Below are 26,152 nucleotides of genomic sequence, written 5' to 3' on the forward strand. Positions count from 1 at the left end.
GGCTTTTAATGCAGTCCCGCCTGAGGGATCGAAGGTCACGGGCATTTAGTGTTGATTTTCGGCCTTGCCACTTACATATAGAAAGCTCCCCCAATTCTCTGAATCCTCTGATTATATTATGGACTGTAGATGATGGAATCCCTAAATTCCTTGCAAACGAACATTGAGAAACATTGCTCTTAAACTGTTGGTCTGTTTTTTCATGCAGCTGAGCCTTTTGGGGATGCTCCTTTTATACCCAATCATGACACTTGCCTGTTTCCAAATAACCTGTTCACCTGTGGAATGTTCCAAACAGGTGTTCTTTGAGCATTCATCAATTTCCCAGTATTTTGTTGCCACTGTCCCAGCTTTTTTGAAACGTGTTGCAGCCATCCATTTCAAAATGAGCAAATATTTGCACAAAAACAACAAAGTTTATCAGTTTGAACATTAAATATCTTGTCTTTTCAAATGAATATAGGTTGAAGAGGATTTGCAAATCATTGTATTCTGTTTTTACATTTTACACAACGTCCCAACTTCATTGGAACTGGGGTTGTATTCTAAATGAAACGTGTTTCTCAAACTGTTTCTCAATGACTCCAAAGTCTAATAGACAGAAAGAATTAGTTAAGTGTTCCTTGGTGTGAACAAGCTTGAGAAACAGACAAATTGGCAGGCCTGCTTCTTTTGCAGTAAGCAACCTGCTCGCTCTCTCTCTCTAAATACACAGTGCATCCGGAAAGTATTCACAGCACTTCACATTTTACACACTTTATTATGTTACAGCATTATTCCAAAATGGTTGAAATTCATTTTTCCTCAGACTTCCACACACAATATCCCCCAATGACAATGTATTTTTTTTTTTTTTTTTAGATTTTTGCAAAACAGACAAAACAAATTCAGAAATAACGTGTACATAAGTATTCACAGCCTCTGCCATGAAACTCAAAATTGAGCTCAGGTGCATCCTGTTTCCACTGATAATAGACAGATGTTTCTACAGCTTAATTGGAGTCCACCTGGGGTAAATTCAGTTGATTGGACATGATTTGGAAAGGCATACACCTGTCTACATATAAGGTACCACAGTTGACAGTGCATGTCAGAACACAAACCAAGCATGAAGTCAAAGAAATTGTCTGTAGACCTCTGAGACAGGATTCTCTTGAGGCAAAAATCTGGGGAAGGGTACAGAAACATTTATGCTCCTTTGAAGGTCCCAATGAACACAGTGGCCTCCATCATCGGTAAATGGAAGAAGTTCAGATCCACCAGGACTCTTGCTAGAGCTGGCTGTCCCTCTAAACTGAGCAATTGGGGAAAAGGGCCTTAAGGCACCTTGGCACTTGCACAAATTTGATCCTTGCAGTGGTATGCAATCTTGTGTGCCACTGAGTAAAATCGTCATAAACTGTTGGAAAATGTGAGCGAACTGTGTGCGGCTGCGTGCCAGTGTGCAAAGAAAATTTTGACACTGCATGTCAATGTGTGTCTTATTATAAATAACAAGATTTCAAATGCAATCTCCACCACACAATGAGCACAAGACAACCTATAGCTGTAGATAAGTTCTCTGTGATTTCTCTGATTCTGGAAGCGATGAGAGAATGGTTTCATCAAACAAATTCTGAGAGGAAATGCGTCATCGGCTACAAAATGATATGGCGCGGCCATATTCTGATTTCTTAGATAAATTTGAGGTGTTTGTCTCATGGACATTATAGATGTATTAGGATTCCAGCAATGAACTCAGGGTTTGACACACATTACTGGAGATACCCTGGACTTGGTCCTCATTAATGGCATCTCTGTCACATATATTGACATCATGTATCTTGCATCAGTGGTCTCAGATCACTCACTTATTAAGTTTACAGTCTTACTGCCTTGTTTACTGGAACGAGAACCTTATTTATCATCAAAGAGACACATCAACTCTTCAACTACAATTGAACTTGGAAAATAACCATTCAGTAGTCTTGTGGACAGCTTAAACTCAGTGCTCACAACCACACTCAACATGATTGCTTCACCTACATTAAAACCACCCCCAACACACTCACCTTGATTCAGTGATTACTTATGTGGCCTCAAGCATAAGTCTAGAAGTCTAGAACAAAAATGGCGTGGTTCTAAACTAGAAGTATTCCACCTCGCACGGCGTGATCTATTCTATACTACAAGCATGCACTACTGGCTACAAAGCGGGCCTATTACTCTGATTTGATCAACAAAAACAAGCATAATTCAAAGTTCCCATTCGACATGATGGCAACACTTATTCACGGACAAGCACCTGTAAGTTGCTCTCCTTTTACAGTGCAAGACTTCTTAGATTACTTTGGGAAGAAAATAGATGACATTAGGTTAAATATATCCCAGCATGCCTTAGTCCAGCCACTACCCCTTTCATTGTGGTCCTCAGAGGATTGCCTTGCGTTAATGAAAAGCTGGATGTCTAGTAATTTCTTACTGTTAAACTCAGATAAGATCGAAATGATGGTTCTTGGTCCAGCGAGACATCGGCATCAGTTTGACAAGCTAACGCTTAACCTAGGCTCGTGTATCATACATCACACCGACAAAGTGAGGAACCTTGGGGTGATTTTTGATCCCATGCTGTCCTTTGACCTATACATTAGAGATATTACGAAGACTGCTTTCTTCCACTTGCGAAACATAGCGAAGACTCGTGCCATCCTGTCTATAGCTGATGCTGAGACCTAGAGCCATGAATTTGTCTCTTCTAGAATGGACTACTGCAATGTTCTATTTTCTGTTTTACCACAGCCCAGCATTAGGGGTCTCCAATTGGTTCAAAATGCTGCTGCCAGAATCTTGACAGGAAGCAGAAAGTTCAAGCACATTAAACCCAGTTTAACATCTCTTCACTGGCTTCCAGTTCCTGTGAAGTCAGATTTCAAGTTTCTGCTATTAACCATTAAAATTATTCACGGACAAGCACCTCCCTACCTATCTGACCTAATTAAAACCTATGTACTGGCCTGGGCTCTGTGTTCTCAGGGCACAGGACTACTTTGCATGCCTACGGTGAAAAAAAGTCTGCGGGCCATTTGAGGTGAAAAAAAATGAATTTAGTCCATTTTGGAATAAGGCTGTAACATGACAAAAAGTGGAAAAAGTGAAGTGCTGTGAATACTTTCTGAATATATATATATATATATATATACGAGGGCTGTCAATAAAGTATAGGTCCTTTTTATTTTTTTCAAAAACTATATGGATTTCATTCACATGTTTTTACGTCAGACATGCTTGAACCCTCGTGCGCATGCGTGAGTTTTTCCACGCCTGTCGGTGACGTCATTCGCCTGTGAGCACTCCTTGTGGGAGGAGTCGTCCAGCCCCTCGTCGGAATTCCTTTGTCTGAGAAGTTGCTGAGAGACTGGCGCGTTGTTTGATCAAAATTTTTTCTAAACCTGTGAGACACATCGAAGTGGACACGGTTCGAAAAATTAAGCTGGTTTTCAGTGAAAATTTTAACGGCTGATGAGAGATTTTGAGGTGATTCTGTCACTTTAAGGACTTCCCACGGTGCGAGACGTCGCTCAGCGCTCTCAGCCGCCGTCGTCAGCCTGTTCAAGCTGAAAACCTCCACATTTCAGGCTCTATTGATCCAGGACGTCGTGAGAGAACAGAGAAGTTTCAGAAGAAGTCGGTTTCAGCATTTTATCTGGATATTCCACTGTTAAAGGAGATTTTTTTAATGAAAGACGTGCGGACGGGACGCAGCCGACGCGGTGCGGCGGCACAGGAAAAACACCTCCGTGTTGATAACCATTTGTAAAATCCAGGCGGCTTTTGATGGCTTTCAGTGGAGTGAGTATATGAGAAATGTTTAACAGCAGGACATGTTCCAACTTGTCCTTAAGGCTTCCAACAGAGGTGTTTTTCCTGTGGCGGAGCGTCGCGGCGGCTGCGTCCCGACGCGCGGACCCGTCCGCACGTCTTTCATTAAAAAAATCTCCTTTAACAGTGGAATATCCGGATAAAATGCTGAAACCGACTTCTTCTGAAACTTCTCTGTTCTCTCACGACGTCCTGGATCAATAGAGCCTGAAATGTGGAGGTTTTCAGCTTGAACAGGCTGACGACGGCGGCTGAGAGCACTGAGCGACGTCTCGCACCGTGGGAAGTCCTTAAAGCGACAGAATCACCTCAAAATCTCTCATCAGCCGTTAAAATTTTCACTGAAAACCAGCTTAATTTTTCGAACCGTGTCCACTTCGATGTGTCTCACAAGTTTAGAAAAAATTTTGATCAAACAACGCGCCAGTCTCTCAGCAACTTCTCAAAGGAATTCCGACGAGGGGCTGGACGACTCCTCCCACAAGGAGTGCTCACAGGCGAATGACGTCACCGACAGGCGTGGAAAAACTCACGCATGCGCACGAGGGTTCAAGCATGTCTGACGTAAAAACATATGAATGAAATCCATATAGTTTTTGAAAAAAATAAAAAGGACCTATACTTTGACAGACCTCGTATGTATATGTATATATATATATATATATATATATATATATATACACACGTATGTACTTCTACAGACATTTTCACCTATTTTGTAGTAGCAAAAAGAGGTTTAGTTTGAGGTTTTTGGTTCCCCCACAGCCCAGTCTCACGTTTTTTTTCGCGCTACCGTCACGAAATGAGTCAAATTTTCGTGACGAGGTTTTTTTTTTTTAAACTCATTATTACTAACCCTACTGCTACCCCCAACCCTAACCTTAACCATAACCATAACCTAATCCTCCTTCTTCCCCCCACCCTAACCATAACCATCCCCAACCCCCCACTTCACTTTTAATTTCGTGCAGCCATCTTGGAATGAATTAGAATGAATTCATGCTGCTGTGACAAAAATGAGGCACTTTTAATTACAATATCACGAACCAAAAGATTAATGTACGAGTATATTTCGTGCTGCTGAATCACGACTTGCCATGAGACCAGGTTGTTCCCCCATAGGCTTACATTATAAAATTGATTAGCTAATGATAGTACTAGCATTGGAGTATTACTGGATCGAATAGTTGAAACCAAAAACATCTAAGAACAGGGCCCAGGTTGAAAAATCCAGGAGTTTCCCCTGTAACAACAAATTTACTGGGTACTGCTTCAATAAGAGTTTCTATGGAGACTGAAGATACACAAACAATCCAACCATCTGTCCATACTGCTCTGTTTATCTCATTAGGAGTCTCAGCACACACTGGGGAAGGTGAGTTCTACTCTGGACAGATTATCAGGCTATCATAGGGTTTATGGATTGTGGAAACCATACATTTTCCAAATATACGCTCGTATGACTATAGGTTTAAAATTCCATGCAGGTTGCAATGAACAGCAAGCATTCAAAGTTTGATACCAGTCTAGTAGGACTCCGTCTGGAGAAGACTCTGCGGGGACACTTGAGGTGTAGATGCCCAGAGCACCAGCTGCGCATGTTGAGCCACTCCACTGTCCTGGAAGGGCCTGGACCATCCTCTCTGTGTAATAGAATCAGTTGCTTCAGAGCCCGAACTGCTGTGTTCTCCAGCATCTGCTCCAGCTGAAGGAGAACCAAAGTGGGACAAATAGGAGAGGGTTGGAGAGAGTAAAAGTAATTGTGTTTGAAAGGTCAGATGTTATTTCCCTTCTTCACTCCTAAATTTGCACACATACACACCTCTCCCAGCGTAGGCTCCTGGTCACCCAGGCCCACAATCAGGATGCAGTCGGCCTGGCGGATACAGCGCTGAGTCCATGGGGTCATGCTGTTGTCAGTCTGATACAGAACAATACGATTGATGTCCTCCTGCTGGGCCAGCCAGCCGGACAGACGATACTCGTGGATGCTGGAAGATCAAAGGAAAAAGTGAAACATAGGACACTGACAAGTGTTTTAAGAGATAAATTTCCTTTGTTGCAACCCTGACTCAGAGGGTAGCAATCAAGCCTCTGAGTGTTGTACTCGCCTCTGATGAATGCTGCCTTTTTTGAAAATTAAGTTCAGGAAAATGGCAAATGGACTGCATTTATATAGTGTTTTTCAATCTGCATCAGACGATCAAAGTGCTTTACAATAATGCCTCACATTCACCCCGATGTCAGGGTGCTGCCATACAAGGTACTCACTACACACCGGGAGCAACTAGGGGATTAAGGACCTTGCCCAAGGGCCCTTAGTGATTTTCCGGTGAGGCTGAGATTTGAACCAAGGATCCTCTGGTCTCAAGCCCAACGCTTAACCACCAGAGCATCACCTCCACAACATTGCAGCCATCCCCGGAGCTATAAACTCCCACTGCACACTCAAAACAGCACTGTACTGAATCACTGACCTGTTACTGAAACAAACAATTAATTCATCTTATTTTTTTTTCTAATATACTGAAATACTGGTTTATAATCAACCCTGTATCAGTGTTAGAAGTTAGCAGCAGTCAGTTTGGTTAGCACACATGTAGCACAAAGTAAGTAGTCCCGTTACTCATTTCATAATATCATCAGCAGGATACATGGTGAGTAATCATGAAATGCACAAATGCCTTAGTAGATACACTGCAATTTTGAATGTGGGAAAATCTAAGTTTTGAATTAATTCAGAGCTCTTCTGCTTGTGCTCTACTGCCACTACTTTATGTCATTTTCATAAACTTTTTCAAAAATAGGATTTCTCTGATTTGACAAACTTTATTGATATCGATGCCGTTATCAATTCTGTTTATCAATCCAATCTTTATCAATTCCATCAATTCTGCCTGTGAATTTTCTGTGTACAAAAAGTAGGCTTTACAGGTTTTCTATTTCAACAACATTTTATTGAGTCTTAAAGTAAATAAATATGAAATTAGTCACTGGATCCTAGATCTCTGTGACAGGTTCATCCAGGAGTTGGCAAGACCTCATTTAGAACACTGTTTTGGTGATTAGGGATGCCCATGTATATTGTAATAAATATTCCAGAGAAAGGCAAGAGCTTCTCTCAGTATTTAGAAGAATAGGCCTGAAAGAAGTTTCTGTTGGAAGTATTTTAGACATAGGATCAGCAGGTTAGGTGAATTGGAAACTATAATTGTCCAGGTCTCCCTTATAAAAGAGATCTTGATCTCAATGGGACTAACTTGGTTAATAAAGATTACATTAAAGTGGGAGGGGGAAGTGTTGACTTTTTAAATACTTGAAAGACACTGGACTCGAGAGAATTTAGTACTACTATAACAGAGTGATACACAGAATGTGGCAGCAATGCAACATTCTGTGTATCACTCAGAATGTTGCATTGAAATCCTAGAACTCATAGAACAGAATTATAAAGATGCCAGCTGTCATAAGCACCACAGAAGAAGAGTGTTTGATTATTTCACAGGTGCACTTAACTGCATTCACAAAATGCCTCAAGAAACCACACAAAAAAATCCATAAAAGTACTTAATTTCCTCATATTTGTTGTCAATCTGGGTAAATCATCAGACTCGGACCCACTGATTGTGCAGCTAATCTCATTTCCTGGTGGTCCAAAGGTATCTCTACCAGCTATTTCCGGCGTAATGTGGAAGAACCAATAAGGAAATCGTTAAGCACAAAGGCTATTGATGTCAGTGGATCGAATCATTCCTTACACATTCTTAACAGGAACTGGTTTTCAATACCCATTCCTAGGTATATTAGAGCGAAATGCTGGTGGATTGCTATCATATGGTAGCAGAAATTGTTTGCATTATGGAGCACCAAAAACCTGGTCTAAAGTCCAGCACAAAGTTGGTCTGGTAGTCTGGTTCACAACACACATGCACTCTGCTTGTGTACACAACTAAAGTGAATTGAAAATAACCACATAACAAAATAAAACTAAAAGCTAATGGACACACATAAAACATCACACCGACAAAGTGAGGAACCTTGGAACCTAGGAAGCTTTGATGGCTGCTCTCTGCTGGAGCACTTTAAGGCATGCATGCAGAACCCTTAAGTCACCAGAAAATCTGACTCTTGAGTCTGCTTATTAAACAGAAGGATGCCAGTTTTCTTGCAAACTCTGGCTTGTAAAGAGGATGATGGACGACACTCTGTTTTTTTCAAGATTATGCTCAAAACACAGCACACCCATGACTAAGTAATTAAATGCATCCCCTTTGCATGCCACACCCTACTTTGTACTTTGAGCTGTTTAAATAGCACTGTGGAGTTGGACATGACCCAAATGCACTTGCACTATGTGCGTTAGACTGTGCAAATAGATCGTTAAGATGGAGCCCACAACTAGCAAAGGTGAGTGACACACCCAGAGACTTGACTGAGTTAAAAAGCAGTGAACTTGTCTTTTAAAGGATGAAATCTCACAGAATTTGCACAGTGTCAGGGTAACACATTCATTCGGAAAAAAAATAGACATAAATACAAATAAAAATAGACATTTCCATGAATCTCAAACTGACCTGTCCAAAGCAGATGCACCCAGTCGCTCTCTGATTATATCACTTGTTAAAAGCAGAGTGGGTCCTACACAGCAAACAGAGAGCATTCAAAATTCTATAAGCAAAGCAAACTGAAATACACACTGGAAAACATTACAATTCAGTATGTAACCTTCATAATACAACCCCTGGCAATAATTATGGAATCACCGGCCTCAGAGGATGTTCATTCAGTTTAATTTTGTAGAAAAAAAGCAGATCACAGACATGACACAAAACTAAAGTAATTTCAAATGGCTACTTTCTGGCTTTAAGAAACACTATAAGAAATCAAGAAAAAAAAATTGTGGCAGTCAGTAACGGTTACTTTGGAGAGCTGTTGCACCAAGTGGACTGACATGAATCATGGCTCCAACACGAGAGATGTCAATTGAAACAAAGGAGAGGATTATCAAACTCTTAAAATAGGGTAAATCATCACGCAATGTTGCAAAAGATATTGGTTGTTCACAGTCAGCTGTGTCTAAACTCTGGACCAAATACAAACAACATGGGAAGGTTGTTAAAGGCAAACATACTGGTAGACCAAGGAAGACATCAAAGCCTCAAGACAGAAAACTTAAAGCAATATGTCTCAAAAATCGAAAATGCACAACAAAACAAATGAGGAACGAATGGGAGGAAACTGGAGTCAACGTCTGTGACTGCACTGTAAGAAACCGCCTAAAGGAAATGGGATTTACATAAAGAAAAGCTAAACGAAAGCCATCATTGACACTTAAACAGAAAAAACAGGGTTATAATGGGCTAAGGAAAAGCAATCTTGGACTGTGAATGACTGGATGAAAGTCATATTCAGTGATGAATCTCGAATCTGCATTGGGCAAGGTGATGATGCTGGAACTTTTGTTTGGTGCCGTTCCAATGAGATTTATAAAGATTACTGCCTGAAAAGAACATGTAAATTTCCACAGTCATTGATGATATGGGGCTGCATGTCAGGTAAAGGCACTGGGGAGATGGCTGTCATTACATCATCAATAAATGCACAAGTTTACATTGATATTTTGGACACTTTTCTTATCCCATCAATTGAAAGGATGTTTGGGGATGATGAAATCATTTTTCAAGATGATAATGCATCTTGCCATAGAGCAAAAACTGTGAAAACATTCCTTGCAAAAAGACACATAGGGTCAATGTCATGGCCTGCAAATAGTCCGGATCTTAATCCAATTGAAAATCTTTGGTGGAAGTTGAAGAAAATGGTCCATGACAAGGCTCCAACCTGCAAAGCTGATCTGGCAACATCAATCAGAGAAAGTTGGAGCCAGATTGATGAAGAGTACTGTTTCTCACTCATTAAGTCCATGCCTCACAGACTGCAAGCTGTTATAAAAGCCAGAGGTGGTGCAACAAAATACTAGTGGTGTTGGAGCGTTCTTTTGTTTTTCATTATTCCATAATTTTTTCCTCAGAATTGAGAGTCCATATGTTTTTCCCTCTGCTTGGTCTAAAAAAAAGGAACTGTTACTGACTGCCACAATTTTTTTTCCTGATTTCTTATAGTGTTTCTTAAAGCCAGAAATGTTGGGAAGGTGTCGTAGCACGGACCCACAACAGGGGGCGCAAATGAATGGACAATGAGTAAGCCAAAAGGTAACAATTTACTGTTGTGACAATACACAACTAAATGTACAGAAATTGCAAAGTCAATTAACACCAGGTGACGTGTGGGCAGGCTCGACGATAGAAGACCCCGACGAGAGAGAGACCGCGTCCCACACGGCCTCCACCACCAACGGTCTGAAGAACACCGGAGCCGCCAAGTCCCGAATCCCCAGGTGACCTCTGTCTTCGGCTGTCGACCCTGGTACTGCTGGCAGAAAGCAGAGAAAAGATGAATGAGTGTAAATCCTTACACTCAGTGGTCTATAGTCTGTACACAGTTAGGAGGAGAACCTCCACCTCCGAATCACACACTCGTGCAGCTCCTAGTGTGACCACTTATCTTGTAGCGCGGTTGTCGTCGTCACGCTCCACGCCACTTCCCAGATAAGGGTGAACACCACAGGATACCGGCTGCAACAGAAATTCAGAATCCTACACAACGTGTTAATCAGCAGAGAAAGTACCTCTCGGTAGTCGATTTCTCGGCGAGGAGGTGGAGTCACGATCCGGCTTTTAAGATGGTGATGATGATGCTGAACGAGTGACAGCTGGTGCAGGGGATGAATGACAGCTGTCACTTCTTCAGGGTCCGGCGCCCTCTCGTGCTTGGAGCCCGCACTCCAAGCAGGGCGCCCTCTGGTGGTGGTGGGCCAGCAGTACCTCCTCTTCAGCGGCCCACATAACAAGAAAGTTGCCATTTGAAATGACTTTAGTTTTGTGTCATGTCTGTGAGCTGCTTTTTTTGTACAAAATTAAACAACTGAATGAACATCCTCCGAGGCCGGTGATTACATAATTTTTGCCAGGGGTTGTACTTTGAATGTCTACTCATGTAACAAGACAAAATCAGGCGGCAATCCAGCTGTCCAAGACAAAGAGACCTTAAATTACTTACCGATAGCACTAAGAGCATGGCTGAGCTCCAGGTTGAATGCATTGATCGGCACCTCATCACACACAGGCAAGACAGCCACGGTGGAGAGGTTGCTAGCAGGGTTGGTCACATCAGCACTGCCTGTCATACTTGGAAGTTTGAGGGCTGAACCTGGACAACAAGATCACAGCACACAAAAGGAAAATAAATTAAGGAGGGAATCTGTTGATTGCAGAGCAAACCACAACAGCGACACCAGCCTTAAGGGGAGCAGTGCATTTACTCAAATAGGAGTGACATTTAGTGCTAGCTAAATTCTTTGTGATTGACGATAAACTAAACAATGGACTGCATTTCTATAGCACTTTTCCATCTGCATCAGAAGCTCAAAGCGGTTTATAATTATGCCTCACATTCACCCATTCACACAGACACAATCATACACCGATGTCAGGGTGCTGCCATGGAAAGCGCTCGCTACACACCGGGAGCAACTAGGGGATTAAGGACCTTGCCCAAGAGCCCTTAGTGATTTTCCGGTCTAGCTTGGTTTTGAACCGAGGATTTTCTGGTCTGAAGCCCAATACTTAACCACCAGACCATCACCTCCCCACTAATCACCTCCTAACTGACCAACACCATAATTAAACAAATATTCATATGGACAAAACAGGCAAATGAAGTGCTCTCACAAAGTGACTGAGGTATGTTTTCTTTCACTGCACACCACCCAGTATACAAGAATCATCCTTTATATAACTTTAATATTTTGCTTTTATGTTTAGGTTATTTTACTGGGAATTATAGAACAGTTTTCTACAAACGTATCAGCATCAAAGTTGGCAATAATTCCCAGAAGGGAGGTGAGTTGGAAGCATACCCTGATTTATTCATATAAGATAAAATAAATCACCCTTTGGGGTAACTGGAGCTCTTTCATTACCATGATTAAAACAGTTGTTGCCATTGCCTTACCCGAGAATGGCCGACTCTGTTGCAGGTTTCCCAGAATCTTTTGGCCCAATAGGTGGATTAACCTCGTAACCACCTAAATACAGACATCAAGCATTGGTGCCCGTTCAATTATCCACAATTTCATAAGCTTAGAGCTGGGGATACCTGGGGATATCGTCGTTTGATGTTGTTGAGCGTTCCCTCGGGCAGTTTGACCAACTCTGTGTCTCTCACAGCATGGACTGTAGTAGCTCTTGGTTGTTTGGTCAAAGCCTCCACCTATTGCATATAATGTAACAGGATTCACTTGATGACAGAAATCAGTCTTACACAAACCCAGACTGTGGACAGTAGCCATAAGACAAAAGGTCTTGTTCTCACCACTCCAATGAGGTCTCCTCTGCCATACTCCCCAACTAACTCTTTCTTGCCATTTGACTTGCGGATGACTGAACGCAGTCGGCCATTAAGGATAATGTAAGTGCAGTCAGATTTGTCATCCTGTCTGCAGATGTGAACAGGGAAATACAGAAGTAAGACAGTATCATAGCAGTTAGCAGCAGAAGTTTTATCACTCAGTGGTGACGAGGAGGGGTGGGGCAAAAACCTATGTCTCAATGTGATACCTACATACTTGGGTGCCCATTCAATACCGATCACAATCCTTCAATAATCCACACATATTGCTAGTAGGAGTCAACCGATATGGATTTTTAAGGCCTGATACGATTGACATGGTTTGGAGGCCAAATCGCCCTCTTGAGGTTTCAAATCCAGCAAAATCTCACAGGTCGCTGCTCTGCGAGATGTCATTAACATTGAGAAATGCACTGAGAAGGTCTGATCAGGCTGCAATTTAACTACTGCACACGGACAACAGCATTAAAATCACAACATAAAACTCTTTGTATACTGTGCCTAAAACTCTCGTGACTATATTCTCTGTGTTTACAGATGTTATTATGTTTGCTTTATGTAAACATATGAGAAGCTCAAGTGGGTTCTCCATTTGGGAATTGATTTGAGCTGCGATCACTTCCTGTTCATGTCATTCTGGGGGAAAGTGAAGTTTGTTCTTTAATGCCCTGCTTATTGTCCTTTACAGCATTGTTTGTGCTGTTTCTTCTAGAGTAATATATATAAAACGTCTGAAATTCGGTTGGTGTTCATGAAGATCCAAGCAGGTTAAACGTAGCAGACACGGATTATTTGGAAAAAATGTTTTAGTAAATTACAGGCAGAACGGAATGCAGTTTCTACAGGTCTTGGTGTAGTTAACTGGGACAATTTTTTTTTTTCATCAGGAAAGATGACTTTAAGGTTGCTTTCAGCTTGTTTTCATCTTGGAATATAATACGAGTCATGGAATTAATATACATGCTGTTGGATTAAACTGCACAATTTTTGGTACCTTCCAGGAGTAAGTGAGGTCATACCGGACTTTTCCATTGCAAATGGGGAGGCCCACGGAATGAACTCGGTGGTGAAGACGATGGAATATGTCTATGAATGATTCTAACATGACAAGTATGATCAAATGAAGTATTAATGTGTTAAAATTAAGAGTTGATTAGAAAAAGTATGTTACAAATAAGTGAAATGAATGATTATATGAGTTGTTTTTCATAAAGAGTGCAGAGTCAGAGAAAAGAGGAAGTGAAGAAGATGTCACAAGCAGGGCAAGAAAAGCTGATGTTAAACAACTGATCAAATGATTAAGATGTTGGTAAAAATTAAATGAATAATAAGGAATGAAAATGTTTGTATATGATCATATGAATTGTTTTTATGTGAAAGAGAGTTGTAATGAAATGACTGAATATGATTGATGTGATTCTAAAGAAATTATTTAAAAGAATGAATTCTCAGAAAAGCTGAAGTGTTAACAGAAAAGAGGAACTTGAGAAATAAGTTACTGGTAGGGGCTGCGGAGATTTCCAGAAGGAGAAGGGAGGAGGTTTTGAGTCAACCGCGTCCCCATGGTAACCAAGATCATCTGAGGATGACTGGAGTCAAGAACATATATAACCTGTTGAAATACCAGTAAACGGGGTTATTCTTCCAGGGAGAGGTGCTGTTGCCACTACTCCCCTGCTACGAGGAGATCACAAGACTTGACCATCTTGTGAGCAGCAATTGGAATCGTGGAGTGAGAGGACTGGAGCCATAAAAGATCATTTGAGAGAGATTTCATCTCCCACTCAGGCCGTCCAGTCACGGAGTAGCAGAACAATGGAGAATAACCACTGGCCTTAAGTCTGAGTGGGGAATGTTCAACGATTTCTCTCTCAAAGAACATCACCGCATACCAGAATGGATTAGATCAACTTTTGGTTGATTGAAGACGGAATAAATTCTTATGTGGATTAACTTCCTAAAGGATTACAACATCATACAAGGATTATGGTCAGCTAACGATTAATAGCTGATGAAGAGGAAATCAAGTTCATCGAGCTGCGGACCCTAACCTCAAAAATCTCCTTCCCTCACTCCTAGAAAAAATTGTTAAGAAGTCAATCCAGTCCCAGTCAAAGTAAGATCAGTCAGAATTATTGAATTAAAACAAAAATCTCTGCCAATCATTATTCTAATTATACTTGAATTACTGTTGTGAAATTATCACCATATAACCTATTTTGATTATGTTATCAGCACTTGCAAAACCTGCAATAAATTTCCAAGCATGCAGTTAAAGTGTTAAGGCTCGGACATTGGATTATTGATGCTTCTTAAGGTGTAAAAGTTAAAGGTTATTGGGTGTACAACATCAAAAGGCTCTAAAAGTGTTGTGTGGGGCCCCAGAAGAGGAGGTACTGCTGGCCCACCACCAGAGGGTGCCCTGCCTGAAGTGCGGGCTTCAGGCACGAGGGGGCGCTGCCGCCTTACAGGAACAGCCGAGGTGACAGCTGTCACTCATCAACTATGACAGCTGTCACCGATCATCTGCACTTCACCCCGGATAAAAGCAGGATGACACCTCCACCACGTCGCCGAGATATCGTACTTCTTTGGAGGTAACTTTCTCTGTCTGCGTATTGTAATAAGTGATTTCAAGAGCTACTTTGTTGCAGCTGTCTACCCAGAGGACCGGCGTGGGCCGCGACTGTTTCGTTCTACTTCCCACCAGATAAGTGGTTACTCAGACGCTGCACGAGTGTGTGTTAGAGGTGGAGGTGGAATTCCCACCATTGTTGTTATGGGGTGTACACACACCCACACTTGACTGTCTTTGCTCTTCGCCAGCAGTACCAGACCCGACACGCTGAGACGGTGGCCACCTGGGGGACTCGGGACCTGGCGGCTCCAGTATCCTTCGGGTTCGGTGGCGGTGGAAATCGTGTGGTTCCGGTTCTTCTCCAGACGGACGTCTCCTATCGTCAAGCCTGCCCACACGACACCTTTATCCACTGACTTGTATTTATTCTATAATCTGCTGTGTGTGGTTGTGACATTCACAACAGTAAAGTGTTCAAATTTAACTCCCTCTATTGTCCGTTCATTTACGCCCCCTGTTGTGGGTCCGTGTCACTACACTTTCCCAACAGGATATCTCGGCCAGCGTCATGGACTCCGAGGGGCGTCACCCAGCAATTGAATGACCAATGGGAGAGCAGGGTGCACAGGCGTCTGCAGGAGGCGTGATTGGTGAGCTGCAGCACATCCTCACCGCCTTTACGGCTCGGTTGGATCAGATGGCCGAGCAAAACATCCTCTTGAACCGCAGGGTGGAGGTTCTCTCCGCACAGGTGGCGGCGAGCGCTCAGGGCGCTGCTGCAGCTCCTCCTCCTGCCGACCCTGTGCAGGATATGAATGTTCCAGTGGTCATTCAACAACCCCTCCCACCATCCCCTGAAGCATACATAAGCCCCCCAGAGCTGTACGGAGGTTGTGTGGAGACGTGCGCGGACTTTCTCATGCAGTGTTCGCTCGTCTTTGCACAACGTCCCGTCATGTACGCGTCTGATGCTAGTAAAGTAGCTTATGTAATTAATCTGCTTCGAGGAGAGGCACGCGCTTGGGCTACGGCGCTTTGGGAGCAAAATTCAAGGCTCCTTCATACGTACAATGGGTTTGTGAGGGAGTTCAAAACCGTGTTTGATCACCCTAACAGGGGAGAGACCGCTTCAACTGTGCTGCTTTCAATGAGACAGGGACGCCGGAGCGCAGCCACTTATGCAGTCGACTTCAGCATTGCGGCTGCGAGGTCCGGCTGGAATAACGCTGCGCTCCGCGCCGCCTTCGTAAATGGACTGTCGTCGGTCCTGAAGGAGCACCTGGTGGCAAAGGACGAACCGTGGGAATTAGATGGGCTTATCGACCTTGTTATACGGTTAGACAATCGGTTGGAGGAACGCCGTCGGGAACGAGACGAGGGGCGTGGCCGGGCACGCGCCGTCCCTCTTCCTTCCGGGTCCGAAAGAGGTCCGCCCTTCCCACGCTCCATGGCCTCTATGCCCCGTGTGGCTACAGCTCCCCCTGCTGACGAAGCTATGGACACGGGCAGGGCCACATATAGACCACCGACTAGACAGAGGAGGCTTCCCCGCGGGGCGTGTTTTGTTTGCGGCTCAATTGAGCACCAATTGAGAGACTGCCCCGAACGGTTAAACACCAACGCCCGCCCCTAGAAACTGGGCTTAGGGTGGGCCAAGAAATTCACATGGGACACACACATATTTCCACACGGCTCCCAGTTACAATCCTTAGCGGGGATTTAACCCTTCAGGCCCCAGCACTGGTAGACACAGGGTCAGAAGGGAATCTGCTAGACAGCAGATGGGCCAGGGAGGTAGGGCTCCCTCTGGTGGCGCTTCCTTCGCCATTGCAGGTGCGAGCACTAGATGGCACCCTACTCCCTTTAATCACACACAGGACACTACCAGTAACTCTGGTGGTGTCAGGGAATCATCGGGAGGAGATAGAGTTTTTTGTGACCCCCTCTACCTCCCGTGTGATTCTGGGGTTCCCATGGATGCTAAAACACAATCCCAGGATTGATTGGCCGTCAGGGGTGGTGGTACAGTGGAGCGAGACCTGCCATCGGGGGTGTTTAGGATCCTCGGTCCCTCCCACTTCCCAGGCTAAGGAGCAGGTCAAAGTCCCTCCCAATCTGTCGGCGGTGCCGGTTGAGTACCACGATCTTGCTGACGTTTTCAGCAAGACTCGGGCACTCACCCTTCCCCCGCACCGTCCGTACGATTGCGCCAACGATTTGATTCCAGGCGTGGAGTTCCCGTCCAGCAGGCTGTACAACCTCTCACGACCTGAGCGTGAATCGATGGAGACCTACATCCGGGACTCATTAGCTGCCGGGCTGATCCGGAACTCCACCTCCCCGATGGGAGCAGGTTTCTTTTTTGTGGGCAAGAAAGATGGCGGTCTTCGTCCATGCATTGATTATCGGGGGCTGAACGAGATCACGGTTCGCAACCGATACCCGTTGCCTTTGTTGGATTCGGTGTTCACCCCCCGGCATGGAGCCAAAATATTCACAAAGCTGGATCTTAGGAACGCATATCACCTAGTTCGGGTCCGGAAGGGAGACGAGTGGAAGACGGCATTCAACACCCCGTTAGGTCATTTTGAGTACCTGGTCATGCCGTTCGGCCTCACTAACGCCCCCGCGAAGTTCCAAGCTTTGGTAAATGATGTCTTGCGGGACTTCCTGCACCGATTCGTCTTCGTGTATTTGGACGGTATACTCATTTTTTCTCCGGACCCTGAGACCCATGTACGGCATGTACGTCAGGTCCTGCAGCGGTTGTTGGAGAACCGGCTGTTTGTGAAGGGCGAGAAGTGTGAGTTTCACTGCACCTCTTTGTCCTTCCTGGGGTTTATCATCTCCTTCAACTCCGTCGCCCCAGATCCGGCCAAGGTCGCGGCGGTGAGAGACTGGCCCCAACCTACGAGCCGGAGGAAGCTGCAACAGTTCCTCGGCTTCGCAAATTTTTACAGGAGGTTCATTAAGGGGTATAGTCAGGTAGTTCACCCCCTGACAGCCCTGACCTCACCAAAAGTTCCCTTCACCTGGTCGGATCAGTGCGATGCCGCGTTCAGGGAGTTGAAACAGCGCTTCTCGACTGCACCCGTCTTGGTGCAGCCCGATCCCAGTCGCCAGTTTGTGGTTGAAGTGGACGCCTCGGACTCAGGGATAGGAGCCGTGCTATCCCAGAGCGGAGAGACCGATAAGGTTCTTCACCCGTGTGCCCATTTCTCCCGCAGGTTGACCCCAGCAGAGCGGAACTATGACGTGGGCAATCGAGAACTCCTAGCGGTGAAAGAGGCTCTTGAGGAGTGGAGACACCTGCTGGAGGGAGCGTCAGTGCCTTTCACGGTTTTTACTGACCACCGGAACCTGGAGTATATCAGGACCGCCAGGCGACTGAACCCCAGGCAAGCCCGCTGGTCACTGTTCTTCGGCCGTTTTGACTTCCGGATCACCTACCGCCCCGGGACCAAAAACCAGAGGTCGGATGCCTTGTCCCGGGTACATGAACATGAAGTCAAGACCGAGCTGTCGGATCCACCGGAACCCATCGTACCGGAGTCCACTATCGTGGCCACCCTTACCTGGGACGTGGAGAAGACCGTCCAGGAGGCCCTGGCACGGATCCCGGATCCCGGAACAGGGCCGAAGAATAGACTATACGTCCCACCAGAAGCCAGGGCTGCCGTCCTGGACTTCTGTCACGGGTCCAAGTTCTCCTGCCACCCAGGGGTGCGTAGGACCGTGGCAGTGGTCAGGCAGCGCTTCTGGTGGGCGTCCCTGGAGGCTGACGTCCGGGCTTACATCCAGGCCTGCACCACCTGCGCCAGGGGCAAGGCGGACCACCAAAAGGCACAGGGACTCCTTCAGCCGCTTCCTGTGCCTCATCGCCCCTGGTCCCACATTGGTCTGGATTTCGTCATGGGCCTCCCGCCGTCCCGGGGGCACACCACCATCCTCACGATAGTGGACCGGTTCTCCAAGGCGGCCCACTTCGTGGCCCTCCCGAAGCTCCCGTCGGCCGAGCAGACAGCGGATCTCCTGGTCCACCATGTCGTACGTCTGAATGGGATACCAACAGACATCGTCTCAGATCGTGGTCCCCAGTTTTCCTCGCAGGTTTGGAGAAGTTTCTGCCGGGAGCTGGGGGCCACCGTGAGCCTCTCGTCTGGGTATCACCCTCAGACCAACGGACAGGCTGAACGGGCTAACCAAGAGCTGGAGCAGGCCCTGCGATGTACCACATCCGCACACCCGACGGCTTGGAGTGAACACCTTGCCTGGATCGAGTATGCGCATAACAGCCAAGTGTCCTCTGCCACCGGCCTCTCCCCGTTCGAGGTGTGTCTGGGGTACCAGCCCCCTTTGTTTCCTGTGGTGGAGGGAGAGGTCGGTGTACCCTCAGTCCAGGCCCACCTGCGGAGATGCCGTCGGGTGTGGCACACCGCCCGTTCGGCCTTGTTGAGGGCCAGGACAAGGGCAAAGTCCCATGCAGACCGTCGACGGTCCCCGGCTCCCGCATATCAGCCCGGGCAGGAGGTATGGCTATCCACACGGGACATACCCCTCCAGGTGGCTTCCCCCAAACTGAAGGACCGATACATAGGGCCCTTCAGGATCCTCAAGGTCCTCAGTCCCGCCGCAGTGAGGCTCCAACTCCCGTCCTCACTGCGGATCCATCCAGTCTTTCACGTGTCAAGGTTGAAACCACATCACACCTCACCCCTCTGTACACCCGGTCCGGCGCCGCCTCCTGCCCGTATCATCGACGGGGAGCCAGCTTGGACAGTACGCCGGCTCCTGGATGTCCGTCGAATGGGCCGGGGTTTCCAATATTTGGTGGACTGGAAGGGGTATGGACCCGAAGAACGCTCCTGGGTGAAGAGGAGCTTCATCCTGGACCCGGCCCTCCTGGCCGATTTTTACCGTCGCCACCCGGACAAGGAGCCAGGAGGCGCCCGTTGAGGGGGGGGGGGGGGGGGGGTCCTGTTGTGTGGGCCGCCAGAAGAGGAGGTACTGCTGGCCCACCACCAGAGGGCGCCCTGCCTGAAGTGCAGGCTTCAGGCACGAGGGGGCGCTGTCGCCTTACAGGAACAGCCGAGGTGACAGCTGTCACTCATCAACTATGACAGCTGTCACCGATCATCTGCACTTCACCCCGGATAAAAGCAGGATGACACCTCCACCACGTCGTCGAGATATCGTACTTCTTTGGAGGTAACTTTCTCTGCCTGCGTATTGTAATAAGTGATTTCAAGAGCTACTTTGCTGCAGCTGTCTACACAGAGGACCGGCGTGGGCCGCGACTGTTTCGTTCTACTTCCCACCAGATAACTGGTTACTCAGACGCTGCACGAGTGTGTGTTAGAGGTGGAGGTGGAATTCCCACTGTTGTTGTTACGGGGTGTGCACACACCCACACTTGACTGTCTTTGCTCTTCGCCAGCAGTACCAGATCCGACACGCTGAGACGGTGGCCACCTGGGGGACTCGGGACCTGGCGGCTCCAGTATCCTTCGGGTTCGGTGGCGGTGGAAATCGTGTGGTTCCGGTTCTTCTCCAGACGGACGTCTCCTATCGTCGAGCCTGCCCACACGACACCTTTATCCATTGACTTGTATTTATTCTATAATCTGCTGTGTGTGGTTGTGACATTCACAACAGTAAAGTGTTCAAATTTAACTCCCTCTATTGTCCGTTCATTTACGCCCCCTGTTGTGGGTCCGTGTCACTACACTTTCCCAACAAAAAGGTTAGTCTGGTTTTTTAATGAAAATAACACATCCTGGGGACTCGCTGTACGAATCACTAAATTTAAAATCTAGCAACATTCCAAGAGCCCTGATCCACAAGAGGAGAGCTGCCGTTAACGGGCGTGGCCGGTTCGTATCCTGGTTCCTGAGAAAGCTATTCGACCGGGGTGCGAGATCAGCTTCAGCGGGGTGGACGTCAGGATGGAGGCAGTGAGCAGCTAGACGAATCTCCTCGCCACCAGCTTGAACTGCCTTTGTGCAGCCCTGCCGGGTAATACCCGTGGAGACATGAAGGTCGGACCCCAGAGACGGAGAGCTGGTTTTGTACACAAACACACTCATCGGAGATGTATCGTTATCTTTGGCTGCTTTCAGTGATGCCGGTATTTGGTTAGACTCTTTCTCTCCGATTGTTCTGTCTGAGTTATTTTCATTAGTTACTTCATCCAAACCATCAACATGCTTATTAGACCCCATTCCTGCCAGGCTGCTCAAGGAAGTCCTACCATTATTTAATGCTTCAATCTTAAATATGATCAATCTATCTTTGTTAGTTGGTTATGTACCACAGGCCTTTAAGGTGGCAGTAATTAAACCATTACTTAAAAAGCCATCACTTGACCCAGCTATCTTAGCTAATTATAGGCCAATCTCCAACCTTCCTTTTCTCTCAAAGATTCTTGAGAGGGTAGTTGTAAAACAGCTAACTGATCACCTGCAGAGGAATGGTCTATTTGAAGAGTTTCAGTCAGGTTTTAGAATTCATCATAGTACAGAAACAGCATTAGTGAAGGTTACAAATGATCTTCTTATGGCTTCGGACAGTGGACTTATCTCTGTGCTTGTTCTGTTGGACCTCAGTGCTGCTTTTGATACTGTTGACCATAAAATTTTATTACAGAGATTAGAGCATGTCATAGGTATTAAAGGCACTGCGCTGCGGTGGTTTGAATCATATTTGTCTAATAGATTACAGTTTGTTCATGTAAATGGGGAATCTTCTTCACAGACTAAAGTTAATTATGGAGTTCCACAAGGTTCTGTGCTAGGACCAATTTTATTCACTTTATACATGCTTCCCTTGGGCAGTATTATTAGACGGTATTGCTTAAATTTTCATTGTTACGCAGATGATACCCAGCTTTATCTATCCATGAAGCCAGAGGATACACACCAATTAGCTAAACTGCAGGATTGTCTTACAGACATAAAGACATGGATGACCTCTAATTTCCTGCTTTTAAACTCAGATAAAACTGAAGTTATTGTACTTGGCCCCACAAATCTTAGAAGCATGGTGTCTAACCAGATCGTTACTCTGGATGGCATTTCCCTGATCTCTAGTAATACTGTGAGAAATCTTGGAGTTATTTTTGATCAGGATATGTCATTCAAAGCACATATTAAACAAATATGTAGGACTGCCTTTTTGCATTTACGCAATATCTCTAAAATCAGAAAGGTCTTGTCTCAGAGTGATGCTGAAAAACTAATTCATGCATTTATTTCCTCTAGGCTGGACTATTGTAATTCACTATTAAAGCGCCTTGGGGCAACTGTTTGTTGTGATTTGGCGCTATATAAAAAAAAAGTTGATTGATTGATTGATTGATTATTATCAGGTTGTCCTAAAAGTTCCCTAAAAAGCCTTCAGTTGGTTCAGAATGCTGCAGCTAGAGTACTGACGGGGACTAGCAGGAGAGAGCATATCTCACCCGTGTTGGCCTCTCTTCATTGGCTTCCTGTTAATTCTAGAATATAATTTAAAATTCTTCTTCTTACTTATAAGGTTTTGAATAATCAGGTCCCATCTTATCTTAGGGACCTCGTAGTACCATATTACCCCATTAGAGCGCTTCACTCTCAGACTGCGGGCTTACTTGTAGTTCCTAGGGTTTGTAAGAGTAGAATGGGAGGCAGAGCCTTCAGCTTTCAGGCTCCTCTCCTGTGGAACCAGCTCCCAATTCAGATCAGGGAGACAGATACCCTCTCTACTTGTAAGATTAGGCTTAAAACTTTCCTTTTCGCTAAGGCTTATAGTTAGGGCTGGATCGGGTGACCCTGGACCATCCCTTGGTTATGTTGCTTTAGACGTAGACTGTGGGGGGGTTCCCATGATGCACTGTTTCTTTCTTTTTTTGCTCCGTATGCATCACTCTGCATTTAATCATTAGTGATCGATCTCTGCCCCCCTTCTCGGCATGTCTTTTTCCTGGTTCTTTCCCTCAGCCCCAACCAGTCTCAGCAGAAGACTGCCCCTCTCTGAGCCTGGTTCTGCTGGAGGTTTCTTCCTGTTAAAAGGGAGTTTTTCCTTCCCACTGTGGCCAAGTGCTTGCTCATAGGGGGTCGTTTTGACCGTTGGGGTTTTTCATGGTTATTGTATGGCCTTGCCTTGCAATATGGAGCGCCTTGGGGCAACTGTTTGTTGTGATTTGGCGCTATATAAGAAAAAAGTTGATTGATTGATTGATCGGAGGGTGAGTGTGTGCCGTGTATCCAAAAAGCGGGATCTGACACGTGGCGCCCGAACAGGGACCTGACGAAGTGTAGTCGGGTCCGAGGAAGAATCCTGGCCAAAGGAGAGTCTTTGCCATTGGGTAGGTGGAAAGCCTCTGAGTAGATCACCAAAGGAGACAGTGTTGTGGAGAGTGTCGGCTGATGGCCTGTATAGGTCCAGTAACGGCTTGAAACATATCTGTCCTCCAGAGGTGTGAAAATTTGGAGGCGACCACCAGAAGGACGAAGTAAAGTCAACAGGAGTAAGTATCCCAGGGAGCTGGGATCAAGGACGAGAAGCAGACGTGTCACTGCTGGATCGTCTGGACTGGGACAAGAAGCGGACGGGGATAGCCTGCTGGATCGGATCGTCAAGAAAGCAGGTATGAGAGTATACCGTGCAAAATGGTGATCTACAAGAGAGAATAGGATCATCAACCCGTGAGGTTCCTGAGGGGAGAAGCGGGAAAAGGAGCAGCTGATTTGGAGTTAACCTCTGGAATTAGCGCTGAATAGCCAAGTAGTCTGTCACTCATCCCTGACTCAAGGCGCCAAAAGAGGCTTTGAGAGGCAGACGACTCGAGACGACAAGGACCATAACTGAAGTCAAGGAGACGACAGTGGTGGAATCGACAATCTCAGCAACCGAGAGAATAAAGAGAGGACAATCATTACGAAACAGTAAGTTTAGTATTAAAAATAAGCAGTGAAAATATGGGTGAAGGAGAGCCAGGACCCGTAGCAAACCCTGAATCCGAACATGAAGGGGGAAAAGAAGTGGATTTTCGGCCACACAGAGTGGTATTGTATGGACGAGGATATGATACTTGGGCAGAAACAGTTCAAAAATATGTCATAGATCAAAGTGTGGAAACTGATGAAGAATGTTTCAAAGAAGATATGGCAGGAACTATACACACATTAGGGATATATTATCCAGGTAAGCATAGGGAGGGGCAGATCCTGGCTGTTTTGGGGAGCCCACCAGTCCCAAAGGACAAAATGGGGACCAGAGAGTGGCTTGAATGGTGGTGCAAACTTCTCGGAGAAGAATGGAAAAGAGGACAAATCACTACCTTATTAATAAGCCCTGAGAAAAGTTATGCCTCCGTAGTAAAAATGACAGCTGGGTTGTTGGGAGTAGAGACGGTCCTGGTTGATGTTAAAGCAAAATCAGCGTCCGTATATGCTCAGTTTAAGTCCATGGCAGAACGGCTAAAAGGGTTAGGAAGAATGCTTAAGGAACAATATCCTATAATGGAAGATATGAGTGGAAGTCAGATCCTCGATAATGAAGACGAAGGCAAGATAGACTTCCAGGCCGAATCCGAACAAAGTGATGAGGAACACAAGCCAGAGGGAAGTGGAGATGAATCGATATCCCCGGGAGGTCCTAATCCTGGGGGAAATGGTCAAGAATATAAAAGCCCGGACCAGCTCCACACAAGCTTTGACCCAGAGTGGCCAAATTTGCCCTTGGAAAGTGTGAGAGGAACAACCTCAACAGTTAGAAAACAGACAGAACGCCTGGTTGAGCAGGATAAAAGACGAAGAAGCCTTCAGGGAGTGTCTGGACAGATATTCCATCAATCGCCGGAATGTGGGCCCAGAAGCTTGGGACAGCTTAAAGCTGAAGAATGTGTTGCCGGACCGAGTTACCATATTAAAGAGGAAGGGCGTTCGCAGGAGATCTTTAGAAAATCTAAAGCAAAAACCCACCATGTATACACTGAATCTGACTATCAATCAATCAATCAATTTTTTTTTTATATAGCGCCAAATCACAACAAACAGTTGCCCCAAGGCGCTTTATATTGTAAGGCAAGGCCATACAATAATGATGTAAAACCCCAACGGTCAAAACGACCCCCTGTGAGCAAGCACTTGGCTACAGTGGGAAGGAAAAACTCCCTTATAACAGGAAGAAACCTCCAGCAGAACCAGGCATGGAGGAATTGGACCCTATGCCCGAAGGAACTAAAAAAATTGTGGCCCAAGATGGAAGACGGGCATATCATTATTTTGGCAGTCCTTGGGATATAGATGGAGATAGTCTCATTGTCTTCACAAATCCCAGACTGAAAATTGCCAACCGAAATTTCCGAGCAAAGCTCAAGGAGCGGGCAGGCAGAGAATACCAAGAAGAGCTTAAGAATATAAAGGGGAGAGGTCTGGACGGAAGATCGATGGTGATAACAAGCGCACCGCGAATGGCTTATCATGCACTCATACATGTGCCCTTTGAAAGCTACCCAGGGAGAGAAAATTTGATCGAATACATGGAGGAAATGCTGAAAACTCTGGGAACAGCTATTGATTTGGCCAAAGAACGCCAGCATCGGTGGGTGGTGATATGTGTGGATGGATTACGATCTGGACATATGACATGGGAAGAGGCAGAAAAGGTTGCCATGGCAGCCGTGAACCTACACATGCGTACCCCAGGAGTATGGGGATCAATGAGAGAAATTGTGGTGGTCACTAGCAATGAGCAGGAGCAAGATCGAGTGAGAAGGGCACTTGAAGCGGTGAACCTAGGACCAAATAGAGCAGGTCCAAGGAAGGGTGCAGTCGGAGCAAGTGGAATGGCAACTAGTCCCCCGCTAGTGATGCAATCCATCCCCACGGCGACAAGTGATAAAAGATCAGTTCATGCTGTGGGAGTGCAGCAATTAAGGATTAAAACCCCACGACCAACATTAAAACGAGTTACAAGTGAGCTCCAGACTATCATACACCCCATAAGCTCCCAATCTTGGATGAGAGAGCCTTTCCAGGCTCCTCCACCGGATAATGGAGAAGAGGATCCTATACTCATTCCTCTACCAGTCGGAAATACCGAAGCAACCGGGTCACCCCGAAGGTTAGAACAAAACAGGGACCCACAACCACAAGACCCACGTCCTTCCCATGAATCTGATATGGATGAGGACCAGGAAAGAGAGTCTGAAGAGGAGATCAATCCACAAGACTCGGGAGAGGATGAACCGCTATCTGTGGTAGGGGA

The 26,152-nt window shown here is 45.8% G+C and overlaps 1 protein-coding gene across 3 annotated transcripts in view; it reads right to left on the reverse strand.

The window, feature by feature from the left end:
• The window catches only part of pnpla6 (patatin-like phospholipase domain containing 6), a 224,248-nt gene that overhangs the window by 93,766 nt on the left and 104,330 nt on the right, over window positions 1-26,152 (reverse strand). For all 3 annotated transcript variants that reach the window (XM_034187299.1, XM_034187301.1, XM_034187298.1), the window contains exons 19-25: window positions 12,292-12,415; window positions 12,076-12,189; window positions 11,932-12,004; window positions 10,978-11,127; window positions 8,433-8,496; window positions 5,681-5,849; window positions 5,381-5,563 (exon numbers count right to left, since the gene is read on the reverse strand). In XM_034187299.1, the coding sequence (XP_034043190.1) occupies window positions 5,381-5,563; window positions 5,681-5,849; window positions 8,433-8,496; window positions 10,978-11,127; window positions 11,932-12,004; window positions 12,076-12,189; window positions 12,292-12,415 (877 nt within the window). The remainder of the gene's footprint in view (window positions 1-5,380; window positions 5,564-5,680; window positions 5,850-8,432; window positions 8,497-10,977; window positions 11,128-11,931; window positions 12,005-12,075; window positions 12,190-12,291; window positions 12,416-26,152) is intronic.

This window comes from Thalassophryne amazonica, chromosome 15 (assembly GCF_902500255.1).
Source record: "Thalassophryne amazonica chromosome 15, fThaAma1.1, whole genome shotgun sequence".
NCBI classification, from domain to species: domain Eukaryota; kingdom Metazoa; phylum Chordata; class Actinopteri; order Batrachoidiformes; family Batrachoididae; genus Thalassophryne; species Thalassophryne amazonica.